Source organism: Narcine bancroftii, chromosome 3, assembly GCF_036971445.1.
Source record: "Narcine bancroftii isolate sNarBan1 chromosome 3, sNarBan1.hap1, whole genome shotgun sequence".
Lineage (NCBI taxonomy): Eukaryota > Metazoa > Chordata > Chondrichthyes > Torpediniformes > Narcinidae > Narcine > Narcine bancroftii.
Window position 1 is genome coordinate 156,544,368 of NC_091471.1, and position 19,740 is coordinate 156,564,107.

At 40.6% G+C, this 19,740-nt stretch overlaps 1 protein-coding gene across 6 annotated transcripts in view; it reads left to right on the forward strand.

Annotated features, from left to right (window-relative positions):
- The window catches only part of klhl8 (kelch-like family member 8), a 56,432-nt gene that overhangs the window by 13,155 nt on the left and 23,537 nt on the right, over positions 1-19,740 (forward strand). For 4 of the 6 annotated variants that reach the window (XM_069925508.1, XM_069925509.1, XM_069925507.1 and 1 more), the window contains 2 exons: positions 9,005-9,298; positions 11,853-12,401. In XM_069925508.1, coding sequence (XP_069781609.1) covers positions 9,101-9,298; positions 11,853-12,401 — 747 coding nt within the window. In that variant the 5' untranslated portion in view covers positions 9,005-9,100. Of the gene's footprint in view, positions 1-6,549; positions 6,758-9,004; positions 9,299-11,852; positions 12,402-19,740 lie in introns of those variants that run through there. The other 2 variants (XM_069925510.1, XM_069925512.1) reach the window with 2 other exon arrangements.

Genomic DNA, 19,740 nt, shown 5'->3' on the forward strand with positions numbered 1-19,740 from the left:
GTTACTGCTCAGGGTTGTTCTTAATGGTTTCAGAGAGATATTTGTTGCTCGTTGAACATACACAAACTGATTCCCTCCAATCAGTCACTTCATTGTCTTGCTGAAGAAACTTGCCCTATCATGGGTTTTCCAAATGATGATGTCTTCTTCCAGGTCACCACAGAGTTCCTCGTTTCCCTTATTTCAGGAGAAACACTCTAGCCAGCCATTTCTTCTTGTAATGACTACAAGGATTTTCAACAGGCTCAGAACTCACAATCCGTCTTCAAAATGGGTTTTTCATCAAGCTTGTCATGTTGCAGCCTCAAAGACCATTGTAGAACTCTCTCTCTCTCTCTCTCTCTCTCTCTCTCTCTCTCTCTCTCTCTCTCTCTCTCCCTCCCCCCCACCAAAGAATCATGTTTTTTCTCTCCCTGCTTGCAAAGCCATATGACCCCTCTTAGAACAGCAAACTGCAACCAGACAGATTGCTGAGTCTGGGCGTCTGTTGCTTTAAAGATGATAGTCCATTTATTCCCCATCATCAGTCCAATTAACACCTACTTGTGAAGTCTCCAGAGGCTTTCTTCAAAGTTTCTGTAAAGTAACTGTGGACATGAAGTCTCTGCTTATGCATACTTCTTGCATTTCAAGTGAGATGTCTTTTGTGAAACGTTAATGTCTGTTGGTGAAGTGACCTACACTAAACCCCCCACAATCTATCTCTTAAAAACATATTTATATTTAATATAATATATAACCCGTAACAAAAGGCGCTGGTGAGACCTCACTTGGAGTGAGGAGTTTTGGGCTTCTCATTTAAGAAAGGATGATGGTGAGGGTTCAGAGGAGGTTTTCAAGGATGATTTGGGGAAAGAAAGGGATATCATAATGAGGAGCACTTGACAGCTCTTGGCCTGTACTCATTGGAATTTAGGAGAATGAGGGAGGGATCTCATTGAATGTTGAAAGGCATGGATGGAATAGATGTGGAAAAGTTGTTTCCCATGGTGGAAGAGTCTAAGACAAGGTGGCACATTTAGGATTGAACCATGTCTGCTTCGAACAGAGATGTGGAGGAATCAGCCACAGGGTGGTAAATTTGTGGAATTTGTTGCCACAGGTGATTGTGAAGATCAGGTCATTGGATGCATTTAAGGCAGTGTTTGATAGGTTCTTGATTTGCCAAGGCATCAGTTACGGGGAGAAGGCCAGACAGAGCAGTTGAGGAAAATGGATCGGATCATGATTAAATGCGATGGGCTGAATAGCCTATTTTTGCTATGTCTTGTGTTTCATGGTGTTATGGTCATTTAAACGGGTTACTACACTCTTGTTGGGAACTGGTACAATTGAAGCCTATTTGAAACTGATTAGTCGATTGGAGTGAAATGTTAAAGGTAACTATGAAAATATGTCCAGTCGGTCAGCACAGGTTTTTATTACTGGGTCAGGTACTCTCTCCAAACTGGATGCTTTCCTTGGATTCACTTTCCTGAAGGCACCTCACATGTCATCTTCAGATACTGACATGAGAGGATCATCTGGGAGAATGGGGGTGCACAGTGGTTCTTCCCTGTTCTTGTGGCCAAATCAGGCATAGAAGGCATTGAACTCATCTGGGAGTAAAGCTTTGCTGCACTGGATTTACTTTGTCAGCCATGGCACAGGTGTCGGGTCTCTCTCTCGTTGTTTCCATTCTCATCCATAATCTCCACTTTGCCTGGGATATTGCTTTTCATAGGTCCTTACCTGCTCCTTGTGAAATGTTCTGGATCTCTGGGCGTGAATGTTATGATCTGGTAGCATGTTCCAGATTTCATTGTTTATTGAGTAATTTTGGTTGGAAACCCCTGAACGATTTGGTGGGGGACACACTCGTCAACAGTTGTTTTAATAAAGTCTGTAATGGCCCTAGTGTAATCATCAGGTCCTCATCTGAGTTCTTGAACACTGCCAATCCACTGACTCAAGGCAGTTCTGTAGCCGTTCTTCAGCCGACCACAACCACCTTCTGGCTGTCCTGATTTCTGGAGCCTCTCTTTTTAGGATCTGTCTGTATGAAAGCACAGAAGGAGCACTGCCGGGTGATCTGGCTTGACAAAATGTGATCTAGGGAAAGAATGATAGGCCTTCCTTACCTTAACGTAGCGGTGATCAAGTGTTGTGGGGCCTCTGGTACAGCAAGTTATGAGCTGGTGATAATTGGGCAGGGTTTTCTTGAGACAGATCTGGTTAAAGTAACTGACAAGGGCCACCTCTTGTACTGACCATATCATACAGCTTCACAAGTGACTGTTTATAATTTCATCAGGAATGATATAAACTCTGATGAGAACCATTGATAAAAATTCTCGGGGTAGATGGAAGGGTCTAAATTTAATTGAAATTTGCTCTTTGGCATTGGAGCAGAATATTGGCGTAACCCCAATGTTGGTGTTAACGAAAAAGCACACACTGTTCCCTCTCTCTTTGCCAGAATCAGAATTCCAATCCATTCTATGAATGATGAAACCCTCTTGTTGGATTGTGGTGTCCAGTGTGTTCTCTGTTAGCCAGGACAGGTGCAGCAAACAAGTGAGATTTGTCTCACCTGTCTTTGATAAAGCAGCCTTACCCTGAGGTTGTTAATTTTATTTTCCAATGAGTGGACATTTGCCAATAGTATAGACGACAGTAAGGGAGGTCTCAGTCCTCTGCACGTCAGTCTTGTTTGGAACCTGATCCTCGTGCTGTGTTTCCGGTCTTGACCTTGGTGGTAGCCAAGACCTTTAAGGGCTCTGCATTCCAGCCGGCCTGATTCAGATGTCGCCAGGAGATCTGAAGATAGTTAATGCTGTTCAGCCGCTAGTCCTTGGGAAGAAGACTGCATGCTGCTGATTGCAGTGAAAGCAGGTCGAAAGGTGAGTTTTTAAAAGGAAATGCAATAGGGGTTTCTGCAGCCCACATCGCTGTCACCATTTTTTTAATAACATGGATTCCTGGGCACTGAAACAAATTGCTGAAGTTACAGCAGATGCATTTGTGGTAATATACCAAAATTCTATGGACTAGGCAAGCCCAAATGGATTGGAAGACAGCAAGGGTCATACCACTTGGAGTTGAACAAGAAATCTACAGTAGTTGGGTTTGAGTGCAATACAACAAAAGTACTTTACAAAGGGCCCAGGCCCAAAACATTGGTTACATTGTGTGACCTACTAAGTTTCTCCTGCATGTTTGTTGTATTACAAAGGCCATGCCATTATGTAAAGAAGTGCGTAAAGAATAGGCAGGTAACTATAGGCAATTTAGCTTGATGTCTGTAATTGGGAAAATGCTTGAAGCTATCATTAAGGACGAAATAGTTAGACATGTGTATGAAAATAGTTCCATCAGACAGATGCAGCATTGGATTCAGGAAGGGCAGGTCACAGTTAACAAATTTGCAGATCTTTTGAGGATGTAATGAACACTGTGGATAGAGGGGAACAGGTGGATTTTCAATACTTGCATATCCAGAATGTGATAAATTGCCACCCAAAAGACTTCTGCATAAGAGAAGGATGCACAGAGTTGAGGAAATGTATCAATGGAGGAATGGGCCATCGAGATTGGAGGGAAGATTTCAAATGCTCAGACTCTTACTGTTAAAAGACTCTTACTGTTAAAGGAGGAGCATGGGAATCGAGAGAGCTAGGATCGTTGGGAGCCAGCTAAAGGTAAGTGCCTTTAAAAATGAAGTTGAAGGTTCAACAGAAAAGTGATTGGTGGGAGGAGTAATTAAGATGAGGGGCAGTGACAAATAAAAAAGAGAGGTAGCTCAAGAGAAGCAGCCAATATGTGAGTGGCTCAGGGTAGGGGTGGAACTTAAAGGCTTTGGTTCACAAGGCTTCGGCGAGCGGAGGCTAAGTATGAGCTTGATTCCAATGAGGTCAGATCTTTGAATTTAAATTAGGAAGAGTTAATAGAGACAGCAGCTGGAGCAGTTGAATGTTCTGAATGTAGGATGTGGGAAATCCGAGACGCCACAATTGTCCCTGATGATTACACCTGCAAGAAATACATCCAACTTTAGCTCCTGGGAGACTGAGTTAAGGTACTGGATGAACTCCGGATCATTCGGGAGGCAGGTGATTGTTAGGAAAGGGAAGGGGGAGAGGCAGACAGTGCACCCCTGTGGTCATCCCCTCAACAACAAATATACTGTTTTGGATACTGTTTTGGGGTGGGGGGGAGGGAAACGATCTATCAGGGACTAGTTGTGGAGGTCACATCTCTGGCACAGAGCCTGGCCCTTTGCCTCAGAAGGGAAAGGGGGGTGGAGAGAAAAGGAGAACTGTGGTAAGTGGGGACTCATTGATTAAAAGAGCAGATAGGTTTGGTGAACATTCGAGGCTCCCGGATGTATGTTGCCTCCCCGGTGCCAGGGTCAGGGATGTCTCTGATCAAGTTCACAGCATTCTGGAAGGGGAGGGGGAGCAGTCAGGTGTGTGGTCCATGTGGGGACCAATGACATAAATAGGAGTAGGGATGAGGTCCTGAAGAGGGAATATAGGGAGTTAGGAAAGAACTTAAAAAGCAGGACCTCAGGGGGGTAATCTCAGGATTGCTGCCTATGCCACGCGCCAGAGAGGGTAGAAACAGGATGTGGCAGATGACTGTGCAGCATGGGTTCAGATTTCTGAATCATTGGGATCTCTTCTGGGGAAGGTCTGACCTGTACAAAAAGGCCGGGCTGCCCTGAACTGGAGGGGGACCAATATCCTGGCGAGCAGGTTTGCTAGAGCTGTTGGGGAGGGTTTAAAGTAGTTTGGCAGGGGGGTGGGAATCAGAATTAGGGTAGAAGGACAAAAGCATGAGTTGGTGAGGAAGGACAGGCAGGGGACAAAATATAAATGTAGCCAGTTAGAGGGGTTTAAATGTGTGTATTTCAATGCTAGAAGTATTAGGAATAAAGGGGATGAACTTAGAGCATGGATCAGTACGTGAAACTATGATGTTGTGGCCGTTACTGAAACTTGGCTGGAGGAAGGGTAGGATTTGCTGATGCAGGTACTGGGGTTTAGATGCTTTAAAAGGAATAGGATGGGAGGTAGAAAAGGGTGGGGGCGAGTGCTATATCACTGCTCTCGAAAGGGAGGACGCTGCAGAGGGAGTATCTGCTAAATCAGAGTGGGTGGAAGTCAGAAATGGGAAGGGAGCAATCACTGTACTAGGAGAGGTCTATAGGCCCCCAAATAGCCCTCAGCACACTGAGGAGCAGATAAGCAGGCAGATTTTGAAATAGTGCATATCCTGACTGCAAGAGGGATAGATGGGGCTGAATTGTCAGATGTGTTCAAGGATTCCTGATGCAGTATGTGGACCAACCAATGAGAGGAGAGGCCATACTGGATCTAGTTCTAGGTAATGAACGTGGTCAGGTGGGGGAGAATTTTGGTGAGAGTGACTACAGTTCCTGAGTTTCAACATAGCTATTGGAAAAGGATAGATAGACAAAATGGGGAAGTGCTTAACTGGGGAAGGGCTAATTATGAAGGGATGAGGCAGAAACTAGTGAGAGTAAATTGGAAACATGTTCAAGGGTGAAAGCATAGAGGTAATGTGAAAGAAGTGTAGGGACCACTTGAGCAGGATTCAGGATAGGTTTGTCCCACTGGGTCAAGGAAAATGTGAAAGGAAAAGGGAACCATGGCTGACAAAGCAGGTGAGGCAATTAGTCAAGAGGAAGAAGGAAGCATACATTAGATAATAGAATGCAGGAAACAGGAAGGGTTCATGAGAAATATATGGTAGGAAGGAAGCCAGGGAGAGCTCGAAGGGGGCATAAGAAGGCCTTAAGTAGGATTAAGGAGAACCCCAAGACATTTTATGTGAATGTGAAGAACAGAAGGATGACAAGAATGAAGGAGGGGCTGGTAAAGGATAAGGGAGGCAACATGTGCCTGGAGACGGAGGAGGTTGGGGAGGTTCTAAATGAATACTTTGCTTCTGTATTCACAAGAGAAAAGGACCTTGATCACGGTGAGGTTGAAATTGAACAGGCCTGTGTGCTGGACAAAGTGGAGATTAAGGAAGAAGAAGTGTTTGATCTTCTTAAAAACATCAAGATTGAGGGCTGGACATGATATACCCCAGGTTGCTGTGGGAAGTGAGGGAAGAGAAGGCTGAGGCAGTAGCTGTGATCTTTGAATTCTCTTTGGCCGCAGGGGAGGTTCCGGAGATTGGAGGATGGCAAATATAGTCGCCTTTTTTTTAAAAAAAGGAAATAGCGAGAATCCTGGGAATTATAGACTGGTGAGTCTTGCGTCAGTGGTGTGAAAACTATTGGAGAGGATTCTTAATGATGGGATCTATGAGGATTTGGATAAGTACAATTTACTCAAGGATAGCTTTGTGAAGGGAAGGTTGTGCTTCATGAGCCTAATTGAGATTTTTGAGGAGGTAAAAAATAAATTGATGAGGGTACGACAGTAGATGTGGTCTATATGGATTTTAGTAAGGCTTTTGACAAGGTTCCCCATGAGTGACTCATCCAGAAAGTCATGAGGTATGGGATCAATGGAACCTTGGCTGTGTGGTTTGCCTTGCAGGTACAAAGCAGAGAGTAGCAGTGGAAGGAAAGTATTCTGTGACTAGCGGAGTACCACAAGGTTCTATTCTGGGACCCCTGCTCTCTCTGATTTTTATAAATGACCTGGATGATGAGGCGGAAGGATATGGAAGCTATGGAGAAGGTGCACAGGAGATTTACCAGGATATTGCTTGGATTGGAAAACAAGTCTTGTGAGGCAAGGTTAGTAGAGCTGGGACTTTTCTCTTTGGACTGTTAAAGGATGAGAGGAGACTTGCTAGAGGTCTACAGGATTGAGAAGCATAGATCGGGTGGACAGTCAACACCTGTTTCCCAGGGCAGGAATAGCACACACTAGAGGACATATGTACAAAGTAAAGGGAGGGAAGTTTAGGGGAGACATCAAAGGTAGGTTTTATTTACTCAGTTGTGTTTGCCTGGAAAGTCTTGTCAGGGATGGTGGTGGAAGCTGAAACATTAGGGGCATTTAAGAGACTCCTATGCAGGCACATGGATGGAAGAAAAATAGAGGGTTACGAGGTAGTGTGGGTTTAGTACTTTTTAAGGAATATATGGGTTGGCACAACATTGAGGACTGAAGAGCCTGTACTATAGTATTCTATGTTCTATAGAAGGCAGTGAGTTGAGATAAATGGGTGTTTCTCCGGTTGATAATGTCTAATGGTGTGCCACAGGAATTGGTGTTGGTTTTACAACTTTTCACAATATAGATTATTGGTTTGGAAGAGGGGACCAAGTATAGTGTAGCTAAGTTTGCTAAGATGAAGTAGAAAAGCAAATTGCGTAGAGGGTATAGAATGTCTGTAGAGGGATAGAGATAGGTTAAGTGAGTAGGCAAGGAGGTTGGGGTGGCAGACAGAGTGCAATGTTGGTAAATGTGATGTTCACTTTGGAAAGAAAAATCATAAATTGGACTATTTTTAAATGATGAAAGAATGCAGCATGCTTTTATGCAGAGAGTTCTGGGAGTGCTTGTACATGAAGCACAATAAGTTAGTTCACAGGTGCAAAAATTTATCAAGAAGGCAAAGGCATTTTTGGCCTTCATCGGGGGGTTAAATTCAAGGGCAGGGAGATTCTGTTGCATTCGTAGAGGGTCACAGTTGGAATTCTGTGTGCAGTTCTAGTCTCCTTACTGGATAAAGAATATACTAGAGTTGGAGACTGGAGAAAATTCAGCAAATTAATTCTGGAAATGAGGTAGTTATTGGGGCTGTGATCATTAGGGTTCAGAAGGATGTGGGGGTGTCTTATAGAAACATACAAAATTGTGAAATAGGTAAGATAGAAACAGAGAGGTGTGCTACCATTGACAGGTGATACTCGAACTGGGGAATATAGCATATGAACTTGTGTCAAAATATTTTTTTTACCTTAGCGGCTCAGAAGATGTTGGGTATACATCTTGGATCCCAAAATACCATTCAACATTTGCTGACATTTTATACATTTTCAATGAATGTTCAACTGTACTTTGTAAACAAGATTACAAGTCAGATTGAGCTATTCTCTCGTGCTCCTTTGCCAACAAGTTAATAGCAGCTATGTATTTTGGTCATGTGCTTACGGTATTGCTGCTTAAAGCTAACTTCTAAACATGTGAAAGGTCAGACTAGAGCAGTGCTTTTTCTTCTAATTAAAAATTTAATTTAGGAAATTAGTCACCAGTTTTGGGCCTGACCTTAGTTTCTGAAAAAAATGCACCACCTGTGAGAAGGAAGAACTTCTATGGATTGAAGGATGTACTTTTTGCAGCTTTTATACAGTAGTAGAAACAAAACCATGATTTCATAAATTATTCACAGATCCCTCAGGATCTGGAAATCTCAGTTCCAAACCTGATATTAGATGTGCACAGCATTTTTTTTGATTATTAGGTGGATCTCAGTGAAGCAAAAATATGCACCACAATTAAAAGAGAGAGCAAACCATATTCAATCTTAATGTTACAGCTAGGAAATTTTAATATTTTTCTTTTAGCTAGAGCAGTGGTTCTCAACCTTTTTCTTTCCACTCACATACCACTTTAAGCAATCCCTGTGCCATTGGTGCTCTGTGATTAGTAAGGGATTGCTTAAGGTGGTATGTGAGTGGAAAGAAAAAGGTTGAAAACCACTTTTAATCGTACCTCATTGACTCGTTATGTGCACGGTTTCATAACTCCAAAGGAAATGGGCCAATCACAATTTTTCTCAAGCAAAATATTTCAGTGACATTTGGGTCTAGAGCAGTGATCCTCAACCTTCCCTTCCCACTCACACACCACCTTAAGCAATCCCTTACTAATCACAGAGCACCGATGGCATAGGGATTAATTAAAGTGGTATGTGAGTGGAAAGAAAAAGGCTGAGAACCACTGAGCTAGAGTTCACCTGACAGATAACAACAGGTGATGATATTGATGCAAGTTTGAGAAATTCCAACTAATTGATGTTGTTGTTTTAACAGGCAAGAATGTTTTTGTATACACAATCAAGATGCTAGATCTACAAACAGTAATGTTTAGAAGATGTGCATACAGGTGAAGATACAACAGTTAAAGAAATGGCTTCAAGTGATAGGATTCCAGAAAATTTGAAGCCTCATCAGCAAAAGAACAGGAAGCTTCCAATTAGGTCCATTGACCATGACACTGAAACAGATGGTTCTTTTCTTTTTGAAGCAGATGAAGCTTGGAAGGAGTATCACTGTGCTCTCTATCAGTTCTATGAAGCCAAGGAACTCTGTGATGTCACATTAAAGGTGAGAAGAATGCCCCTCTTTGTCTTTGAGCAGCAGTCTGAAACCCTTCTCTCTCTCTCTCTCTCTCTCTCTCTCTCTCTCTCTCTCTCTCTCTCTCTCTCTCTCTCTCTCTCTCCCTCAAGTATCCAGACCTCATGAAAATCCATGAATCGTAAATTCTGAGGTGGTTGGTCTGAATATGGATTTTTTTTCTTGTTGAAACTTTTAAACAGTAATTTGAGCTGAAAAATTTATTGGAGTTTCTATTGTGTGGAATTAGTGCAATTCTTTATAATATGTGCGCAAAATAGAGTAGATGCTAAAAATCAAAAATTAAAAGAAGAATATGTGGTTCATGCTCAACAGGCAAGTTGGCATCTGTAAAGTGGGAAGCGAAACAGTTTAGAATCGCGTAAGGAAAGGCCATTGATCTGAAAGGTTAATTTTTTTTTGTCTTCAGAGTTTCCTCACCAACTGAGTGTTTCCTGCATGATGTTTTTACTACAGCTCGTTTATCAACAGTGTAGAACATGCTGAGCTATAGGGGTGCTTTGCTCTCATCAACTCCCAACAATACAGAATTCATGATCTTTGGAAATGAGATGTCGCAGTCACACTGTGTGCAGATTGCTGGTGGCAGAATTTTAGGCATTCTTTTCTTGATGATTCATGAGTACCTGAATGTGTCAGGCCTCAATGCTAGTTTGTGAAAATGTTGGCAAATATGTTTACACTTCTCATTCAGAATTGTTTTACCAGGTAATGAAATGAGAACATTGGATTCTATCAACCACCAAGGTTAATCCACTGACCCACCTGTCTTTGCAGTTGCCTCCAGGTCAACTTTTATTACTTTTGCCAATAAACTCTTGCATTTCTAGATTCTAGGTTATAAACATTTGGTTCCTCTATCACTAAAATAATTCAAGGAAAATCTTGTGTCTACACAGACAAGCTTTTGATCTTTCACTGATCAATATTTTGTATTGTTGTAAAAGTATGGGCAGTAGCTTCCACATTCTCACTTTAACGAGGAAGGTATTGCACTTGGATCCTGCTGTCCTAAAATGGCTAAAAGTTGGGATCTATCTGGCAATGTGGAAAATTGCCCAGGTGAGTCCTGGCTACAAAGACCATGAAAAATCCAATCTGCCTAATTTCTACATCAACAGTAAAGTGCTTATTGATAGTGTCAGTAATCTGCTCACTGATGCTCGATTCAGGTTTCACCTGAACCTTGTTGCAAACTTGATTCAGATTTGAGTGAAAGAATTGAACTCCAGAAGCATGATGTAAGTAACTGCCCTTGACATCAGGTAGCCTTTGGCTGAATGAGGCATCAATGCATGCTCATTTAGTAAAATGCTGTCTTGATGTAAAGCTGAAGTCAATTTTTTGGATTGTTTATTATCACCTACCAAGATCCAGGTAAGATAACCCATTCTTAAGAACAACAGGTAATGCAATAATAAAACAAATGTGCAAGGTGTAATATTACAATAAATCAAAGAGTGCAGGATATAATTTTATAAAGATAAAGTGCAAGGTTTGGGGGGGAAAACATCTGTACTGCAAAACAATGCAAAGGCATTATCATTTACCAATGAGCAGCCCATTTAAGAACCTGATAACCGTAGGAAAGAAACTGTCTTTGAACCTGGAGGTTTGTGTTTTCAACCTTGTGTATCTTCTGCCTAATGGAAAGGGGAAGAAGAGAGCATGGCTGGGATGGGATTGATCCTTTAATATGTTGGCAGCTTTCTGAGAAAGTGGGAGATATAAATTGAGTACAGCAGGTAGTACAGACAAATCAAAAGGAAAACTCTCCATGTGCCAGTCACCTTTTGTGCAAAAGAAGATGGTTGTGAATGTTGGACGACCATCATCTCACCTCCAGGATACCATTGCAGTAGTTCTTCAGGGCATTTTCCAAGGCCCCGTTGTGTTTGTCTGTTTCATCCATGACCTTCCGTCATTTATGTGCTAAAAAGTGAGTATTTTCTTTGATCGTTTCCGTTGGTAGTGACACAGGAAGTGAAATTGCCCGTGTTCACACATGTAGACAATGGCCAGGGGTGCGGTTCTCCACCAAGAGAGGCTAATCATCTACCCTGAAAATAATTAGTTCCTTCCTAGGGAGAGATGATTTGAATATAATCAGTCATGGATAACTAAATAGTAATGGATCAGTGTGAAGTTTTTCTTAAGTCATCAAACTCCTTTCTTATTTGTTAGTAGTTGTATGGTGTTGTGTCTCTTCATACCTACTCAGAACTGTGAATATACTTGGCGAATTTTGGTGTTGTTAATGAATTCTGCTGTGTAAATTGTCATGTTTATTTTTAAAGAAAGAAAAAAAATTATTAGAATTGATATTTCAGCAGTTAAATTTAATTAATGTATTAAACTCAGTTTTGTTCACATCAATTTCAATCAAAACATTTTAAATGATGTTATTTTGTTAAATGTGTATTACATAGGCAAGTAATCTGCCATAACTAATAATTCCTCTCATTGATTTGGGCTAATTTTAAATTGTTACTAAAATTATGTTTTATTTTATTCTTCCCAATAGGTTGGGCCTAAATTAATTCCATGCCACAAATTGGTGCTAGCTTGCGTGATTCCATACTTCAGAGCAATGTTTCTTTCTGAAATGGCTGAAGCCAAACAAGACTTGATAGAGATTAAAGATTTTGATGGCGATGCAATTGATGACCTTGTGAAATTTGCTTATTGTTCAAGGATCAAACTTACTGTAGACAACGTACAGCCTCTTCTATATGCAGCATGCATTCTGCAGGTAGAGCTTGTGGCCAAAGCATGCTGTGAATACATGAAAGTTCATTTTCACCCATCAAACTGCCTAGCAGTCCGCTCATTTGCTGAAAGTCACAATCGCGTTGACTTAATGAGCATGGCTGATAAGTATGCTTGCGAACATTTTAATGAAGTAGTAGAATGTGAAGACTTTATAAATGTTTCACCAAAGCACCTCATTGCACTTCTTTCATCCAGTGATCTGAATGTGGAAAAAGAAAAACAAGTGTATAATGCTGCTATGAAGTGGCTGCACTCAAATCCGCAACATCACACCAAGTGGTTGGATCAAGTTCTTGCACAGGTAGGTTGGCAGATCAGTTGGGGATTAGTGAAGATGTAAGTGGTTTTTAGAAGATAGAAAATTATTCCCAGATTAAACTATGTGGCTTGTACATGAAGCATATCCCTCTCTTCCCTGCACATTTGTGTATCTATCTAGAAGCTTCTTAAATGCTACTACTGTATCTGCTTCCACCACTATTCCTAGCAGTCTGTGCAACATTTTTTCCAGACAGCTCCTTAAAACGCATGTATTGTGATGTTCTTTACCTGGGAGAAAGATCCTGACTCTTTCCTAACAATGCCTCTCATAATTTTATAAGCTTCCCTTTGGATTCTCCAGAGAAAACAACCAAGTTTCTCCAACCTCTCCCCATAGCACATATCCTTAATTTAGACAATATTCTGGTAAATCTCTTCAGTACTATTTCCAAAGGCTCCGTATCCTTCCTGCAATGTTGCAACCAGAATTGCACATAGTTAAGTGATAACATTGTTGCGTGGTAAAATGCAATATTAATTTATTGCACGGTAGATTGATTTCCACGGTCACTGTTGCATTTTGTAACATTATTGATGCAATGATTGTTTTAATACTGCAGAAAAGTAGCCTTTTAAATGAGTTTAGATGATGATCACTTCACATGGTTCTCTTTAAAATGCATAGCTTAATGGATAGATAGCTTAAATAGTGCATGGAGGCTGAAAACAGCAGGGTATTAGAATTTGAGGTCACATTGTAGTTAAATAATGGGGCAACAAGTTGAATAGTTACAAAATTTATATCTTGATTATCACCACCAAAATGGTTGAATGATCTTTGTCTCAGATGGCAGGGTTAACTGCAGATGCTTCAGGATAAGTCAGGATGTTATCTTCTTGTGTGTGATATTGTACCTGGTTTGCCTCAAAGAAAACCTTTTGTATTTTTCTTGAACATTTAAACATGAAAAATCTCTTCCCATTGGAAGCATTTCAGCTGTGTATTCCAGGTGGAGGAGCTGAAATCTTGAGGCAAGGCATTTTACAATAGATCTCTGCATGTTCACTACAAACTTCAAATTTAACTAGGAACAAACGCTGGTTAAGGTCCTTCCTCACCGGCATAAAAAGAACGCAGAGATTGGTGAGAAAAACTCACATTATCCTTTCCAACTGTTTTCTACTTAATTTGTCTGAAAGCAAAATGTTGCCATGTTCAGTTTGGTGGGTCTGGAATTCCTACAGTGATGAGAAATTGCAAGTTGGGCAGTGCTTCAGAATCTTCCGCTAGAGTGACCCAGCAGACTTGAGAGTAGAAAGGTGCCACTCTGCCACTTTGGAAACATCCAGCCCTCTTTATGGAGTTGATTTATTTGTCAAAATGTGATAGGCTGATGACCAGAACCTCATGTTTTCAACTGTAAAATATCCCAAAAAATTTTGGGCCAAATGTTTGCAATCTAGATAAGCTTCTGATGGAGGGTCATTGACATGAAAAATGAACTGTTTCTTTTTGCGTATATGCTGTATGACCCATTAAATATACCCAGCACTTACTGTTTTTTATTTAATCAGGACACACCTGTGGAGATAATAGGTCAATAGGCTCCTGAGTGATAAAAAAGCGGGTATTGTATTAAATGGCAGCCATATTGCACTTTTCTTGCTAACCAGATGGTTTTCTATCCATGCAAACCAAAATCTTTACCAAAATATATCTGCATTCTGAATATGAATTGGCAAATAATTTTTGATAGTACACATCTTTCATTATTTCAGGCAGTTTTACCATTTTTTTTGGAAGCTGTACTGAGCCTTGACTTGATGTTCAAATCATGGCTATTTTGCAACAGAATTTTTTAATCATCTATCAAATTCTGATATTTAATTTATATTTCAGTTCTGTATGAAAGGATTCATTTGTCTGAAATTCTTCTGTATCCAAGAAAAAGTCTAAATGTTCCTTAGAATGCCATTCATGCCCATCCTCTAATATGAACAGGGCCAAGCTGTTGAGATACACGATGCCAGAACTGATCCAAACAATGTAACTTGTCAGCTTTTTTTTAAATACAGTAGTGCATTCTGTAGATTGAAATTATGTCTGGCTGGCCTCCAGGTTTTAAAAAAAAAAATGCATATTCAGTCTTTCTGACAGTCTTAAAGTTGTACTTTTTCCCTACATCTGCATTGATGCTTATTTTCTTGTGTACAAGTGAGGGTTTGTTTGAGACCAGAGTTTTACTGTGGGAGAGAGTGTTTGACAGACTGCGTAGATAACACAGCAGCTGTTGTACAGTTAATTGGCATTGTGTCATGGCACTAAGGTTGATCATATATTTGTGGTGCCCCTCTCACTGTACAGCACATGAAGTCTGAGGGTTGTTGACAGTGGATGGTGGTCAGGTTGCTGGTGGTGGCAGCATCTAGTCATCTGAAGAGCTGTGTTTACGTGGATGTGTCAAAATACATACTTCAGACTTGATCAGAAATGCTTTATTCACAAAAGTACCTTTAGAGCCCACCTCACTGACAAAAGACAAAGGAGGAAAAACCCAACACCCAACCCCAACCAACCAATTTTCCCCTGCAACCATGTCTGCCTGTCCCGCATCAGACTTGTCAGCCACAAACAAACCTGCAGCTGACGTGGACATTTACCCCTCCATAAATCTTCGTCCGCAAAGCCAAGCCAAAGAAGAACCTTTAACGGTCTTGCAGAGACATAATGTATTTTGTTTTAAATTGATCGTCCTTCTGTCATTAACAGCCCAGGTGGAGATATTTTTCTCACTTATTAACTTCAAGGCAAAATGGAAAAGTTAAGAAAAGGTTAATTTGGGTCCCTTACAAGCATTATACATGGGAAGAAGGAATTAGTAGAGAAATTAAACAAATCATTTCTTTCTGACTTTGAAGATAGATTTGGTACACCTCTGAGAAATTGTAGAGGATCACAAGTCTTTCAAGCATGAGAAGCTGAAAGAAATGTATTTAGTAGAAGAACTTTATTGGACAAAATAATAAGACTGAAAGATAATAAATCCCTAGGATCTAATAACCTGCATCTTGAAGTTTTGAAAAAGATGGCAGTGGAGATGGTGGATGCTTAAATGTCATCTTACAAAATCCATGGAGACTGGAATGGTTCTCGTGGGTTGGAAGATTATTAATATAGCCCCAGTCTTTGTCAATCAGTTCTTCACTTGCATGTTGTCACATGCTGTTCAAGGCCTGGAGGAGAGAGTGTACATCAGGTACTGACTGGACGGCTCTCTCTTTGACCTTTGTCACTTGAACTCACGGATGAAGTACCTCTACACAGTCATTCAAGAAACCCTTTTTACTAATGACTACGCTCTTGGCACACAAAGTTAGTGATCTACAGCAGTGGTTCTCCACCTTTTTTTCCACTCACATACCACTTTAAGTAATCCCTATGCCATCTGCTATGTGATTAGTAAGCGATTGCTTAAGGTGGTATGCAAGTGGGAAGGTTGAGAATCACTGCTCTAGACCCAATTGTTAATTTTTCTCAAGCAAAATATTTCATTATCAATGGCCCATTTCCTTTCGAGTTATGAAACCATGCACACAATGAGTCAATTAGGTATGATTAAAACATTAGTTTTCAAACTTTTTCTTTCCACCTACATGCCACCTTAAGAAATCCCTTATTAATCACAGAGCACCTATGGCATAGGAAATACTGAAAGTGGTATGTGAGTGGAAAGAAAAAGGTTGAGAACCATTAATCTACAGTTAATACTGAACAAATTATCAGACGCTGCTATGCTCTTTGGCCTGACCATCAACCTGAACAGGACTGAAGTACTCCAGTTTGTGCCAAACACCAACACCATAGAACTAAAAATCACTGTAAATGACATCCAGCTGACAAATATAAACAGCTTCAAATACTTGGGGAACATCATCACGAGTGATGGGTCTTTAGACAGAGAAATTGATCCCAGGATCAGCCAGCATCTGGGGAGGCTGCATTCTAGAGTGCTCAATCAACACAATGTCTGCATCTCCACCAAACTGAATGTCTAAAGAGCTGTAGTCATATCTTCTCTCTTATATGGGTGTGAGACCCTGACTCTGTATCGAAGTCACATCAAACAACTGGAAATTCCACATGCGTGCCATCCTTGGCATCCGTTGGCAAGATTGTGTCTCCAACCTGGAGGTCTTGGGTCGCGTGAAGTCAACCAGCATTGAGACACTAATCATCAGTACCCAGATACAGAGGGTGGGACATGTCCTCAGAATGGATGACCACCATATGCCTCGCCAACTCCTCTATAGTGAATTGAAGACCGACCGGAAGGAGACTTCAAGGTCGTCCATGCAAGCGCTATAAAGATGCTACAATGGAAGCCCCTCGCTACTGTGGCATCCAGCCAAGAGAACTAGAAGCTGTGGCTGTTGACAGATCCAGATGGCGAGCCCTGTGCTATAAAGCCTACACCAGTTTTGATGACCGGCGCTGCCAAAAACCAATGGAAAACTGTGAACAGTGTCACAGAGCAGCCACAGTTATTATAAAAAATGGACTTCCAGTGCCCCTACTGTGCCAGACTGCACTTCCAGACTGGGACTGCAGTCACCTTCATGTCCACAGATGAACTGCACAACAACATGTCTTCTTCAAACTGAAGGACGACCAATATATAATATAACCTCATTATTTAAGAAAGTCAGAAGAGAGAAAACAGGAATATCAATGAAATTATCCAATAAGCAAATACAAATGGCAAATTGCCTCATGTTCTCACCTTTCTCGTGTTCCTTTACCAAGGAAACCATTCAACTCATCGAGTGGATGCTGATCCGCAGGACAGTCTTATTCTCCTGTAGCCTTTTCTGTCTCATGCACATAACTCTCCTCCGATTCTACTGGCCATTTCTTTGGCTTGGCTTCGCGGACGAAGATTTATGGAGGGGGTAAAAAGTCCACGTCAGCTGCAGGCTCGTTTGTGGCTGACAAGTCCGATGCGGGACAGGCCTGGCCATTTAAAGGAGGAGTAATTTACAGCAATCATTTAACTGACATTAAAATAAATTGTCTGTTGTTCATTAGGGGCAATGCCACTTGCATAATACCTGTTTGTTAATGACTACCTTTTTAGTTGTAAGGTAAAGAGGGGGATCTAAAATTATAAAATAACATGCAAGTTAAATTCTTATTTTTTAATATTTCCATGGTAATGAGGTATCAGCCGTTTGAGACGAGGTTTTTCCCATTGAGGATTGGATACCTAATGCTTAAAAGTCTTATTTTTTGAATATGAAAGGTTTATCTGCGACATCATACAAAATTGGAGAAATACTGTTGTGATTGCAAAATGCAAGTCATTAGAAATGCTTTAGGTTGTAACTTTCACCACATTAATAAGCTTATATGATTCATGAAGTGAGTAGGGGAAAAGGAAGAGCTGATTGCATTGAGTGAACTGTAGATATACAGTGCCCTTCATAATGTTTGGGACAAAGACACTTTTTTTTCCCTTCATTTTCCCCCTGTGCTCCACAGTTTTAAATTTGTAGTCAAATGATTCACATGTGATTAAAGTGCACACTTCATATTTTATTCAAGGTTATTTGTATACATTTTGTTTTGACCATGTAGAAATTACAGCACTTTTTATACATAGTCCCCTCATTTTAGGGCACCATAATGTTTGGGACATTTGGCTTCATAGGTGTTTGTGAGTACTCAAGTATGTTTAATTTCTTCATTGGTACAGGTATAAGAGAGCTAAGCTTGCTGCTAAACTTTTGATAACTGTTGGAGTCTGTAGTTGCCATTTTTCAATGTGAAGACCAGAATTGTACCAATGAAAGTCAAAGAAGCCATAATGAGGCTGGAAAAAAAAACAGTAAGAGACATCACCCTAACCTTAGGATTACCAAAATCAACAGTTTGGAACATCATTAGGGAGAAAGACCGTACTGGTGAACTCAGTAATTGTAAAGGGTCAGGTATTCCAAGGAAGATCTCCACTGTTGATGACAAAATGAAGAAAAATTCCCAAACCTATATCTGACAGTTCAGAAATGTACTTCAGGAGGCAGGTGTGGATAGGTCAATGACTAGCGTCTGCAGAAAGCTTCATGAAAGGAAATACAGAGGCTACACTGCAACATGCAAACCATGGCAAAGGTGGTATGCTTTGGATCTTGGGCAGTTCCTTTACGCCTCATACTTTGCCCTTGCCATCACTCTGATACAGGTTAATCTTGGTTTTATCTGTCTACAAGGCCTTTTTTTCTAGAATTCTGCAGACACTTTTAGAAAACTGTAATCTGGTCATCCTTTCTGTGGCTAACTAGTATTTGCATTGTATTCTGCAGATAGCAGGTCATTGACACATCAGCACCTGCCTCCTGAAGAGCATTTTTGATCTATTTGGGGATTTTTCTTCATTATGATGAGAATTCTTCAGTCATCATCAATAGAGGTTTACTTTGGAATACTAGTTGCTTTGTGATTACTGAGTTCACCAGTACGGTCTTTCTCCCTAATGATGTTCCAAACTGTTGATTTTGGTAATCCTAAGGTTAGGGTGATGTCTCTTACTGTTTTTTTTTCCAGCCTCATTATGGCTTCTTTGACTTTCATTGGTACAATTCTGGTCTTCACAATGAAAAATGGCAACTACAGACTCCAACAGTTATCAAAAGTTTAGAAGCAAGCTTAGCTCTCTTATACCTGTACCATTGAAGAAATTAAACATACTTGAGTACTCACAAAACACTTGTGAAGCCAAATGTTCCAAACATTATGGTGCCCTAAAATGAGGGGACTATGTATAAAAAGTGCTGTAATTTCTACATGGTCAAAACCAAAGGTATACAAATAACCTTGAATAAAATATGAAGTGTGCACTTTAATCATATGTGAATTGTTTGATTACAAATTTAAAATTGTGGAGCACGAGGAAATGAAGGAAAAAAGTGTCTTTATTCCAGACATTATGGAGAGCATTGTATCTGTGTCCATGAAACTCTGTCTTTTCAAACAACCTAAAATGAGAATTTTCTGGAAGTGTTCTCCAGTTTTTACAAAAGAACTAATTTTCCTAATGAAAGGTTCCAACTAATGTGATTTCTCTCAAATATTGATTGTAGCTTTAGCATTTGGATGAGTTGCGTTAGATTTTTTAAATTTTAATTTAGAATAAAGCATGGTGACAGGCCCTTCTGACCCACAAGCCCAAACCTTTTATACACCAATGTGACCAATTAATTGACCAAGCCTGTATGTTCTTGTAATGTGTGAGGAAACCGAACACCTGGCAGAATTCCATGCAAGCCATGGGGGAAACATACAAACTCCTTGCAGACAGCATCAGAATCTAACCCTCATTGCT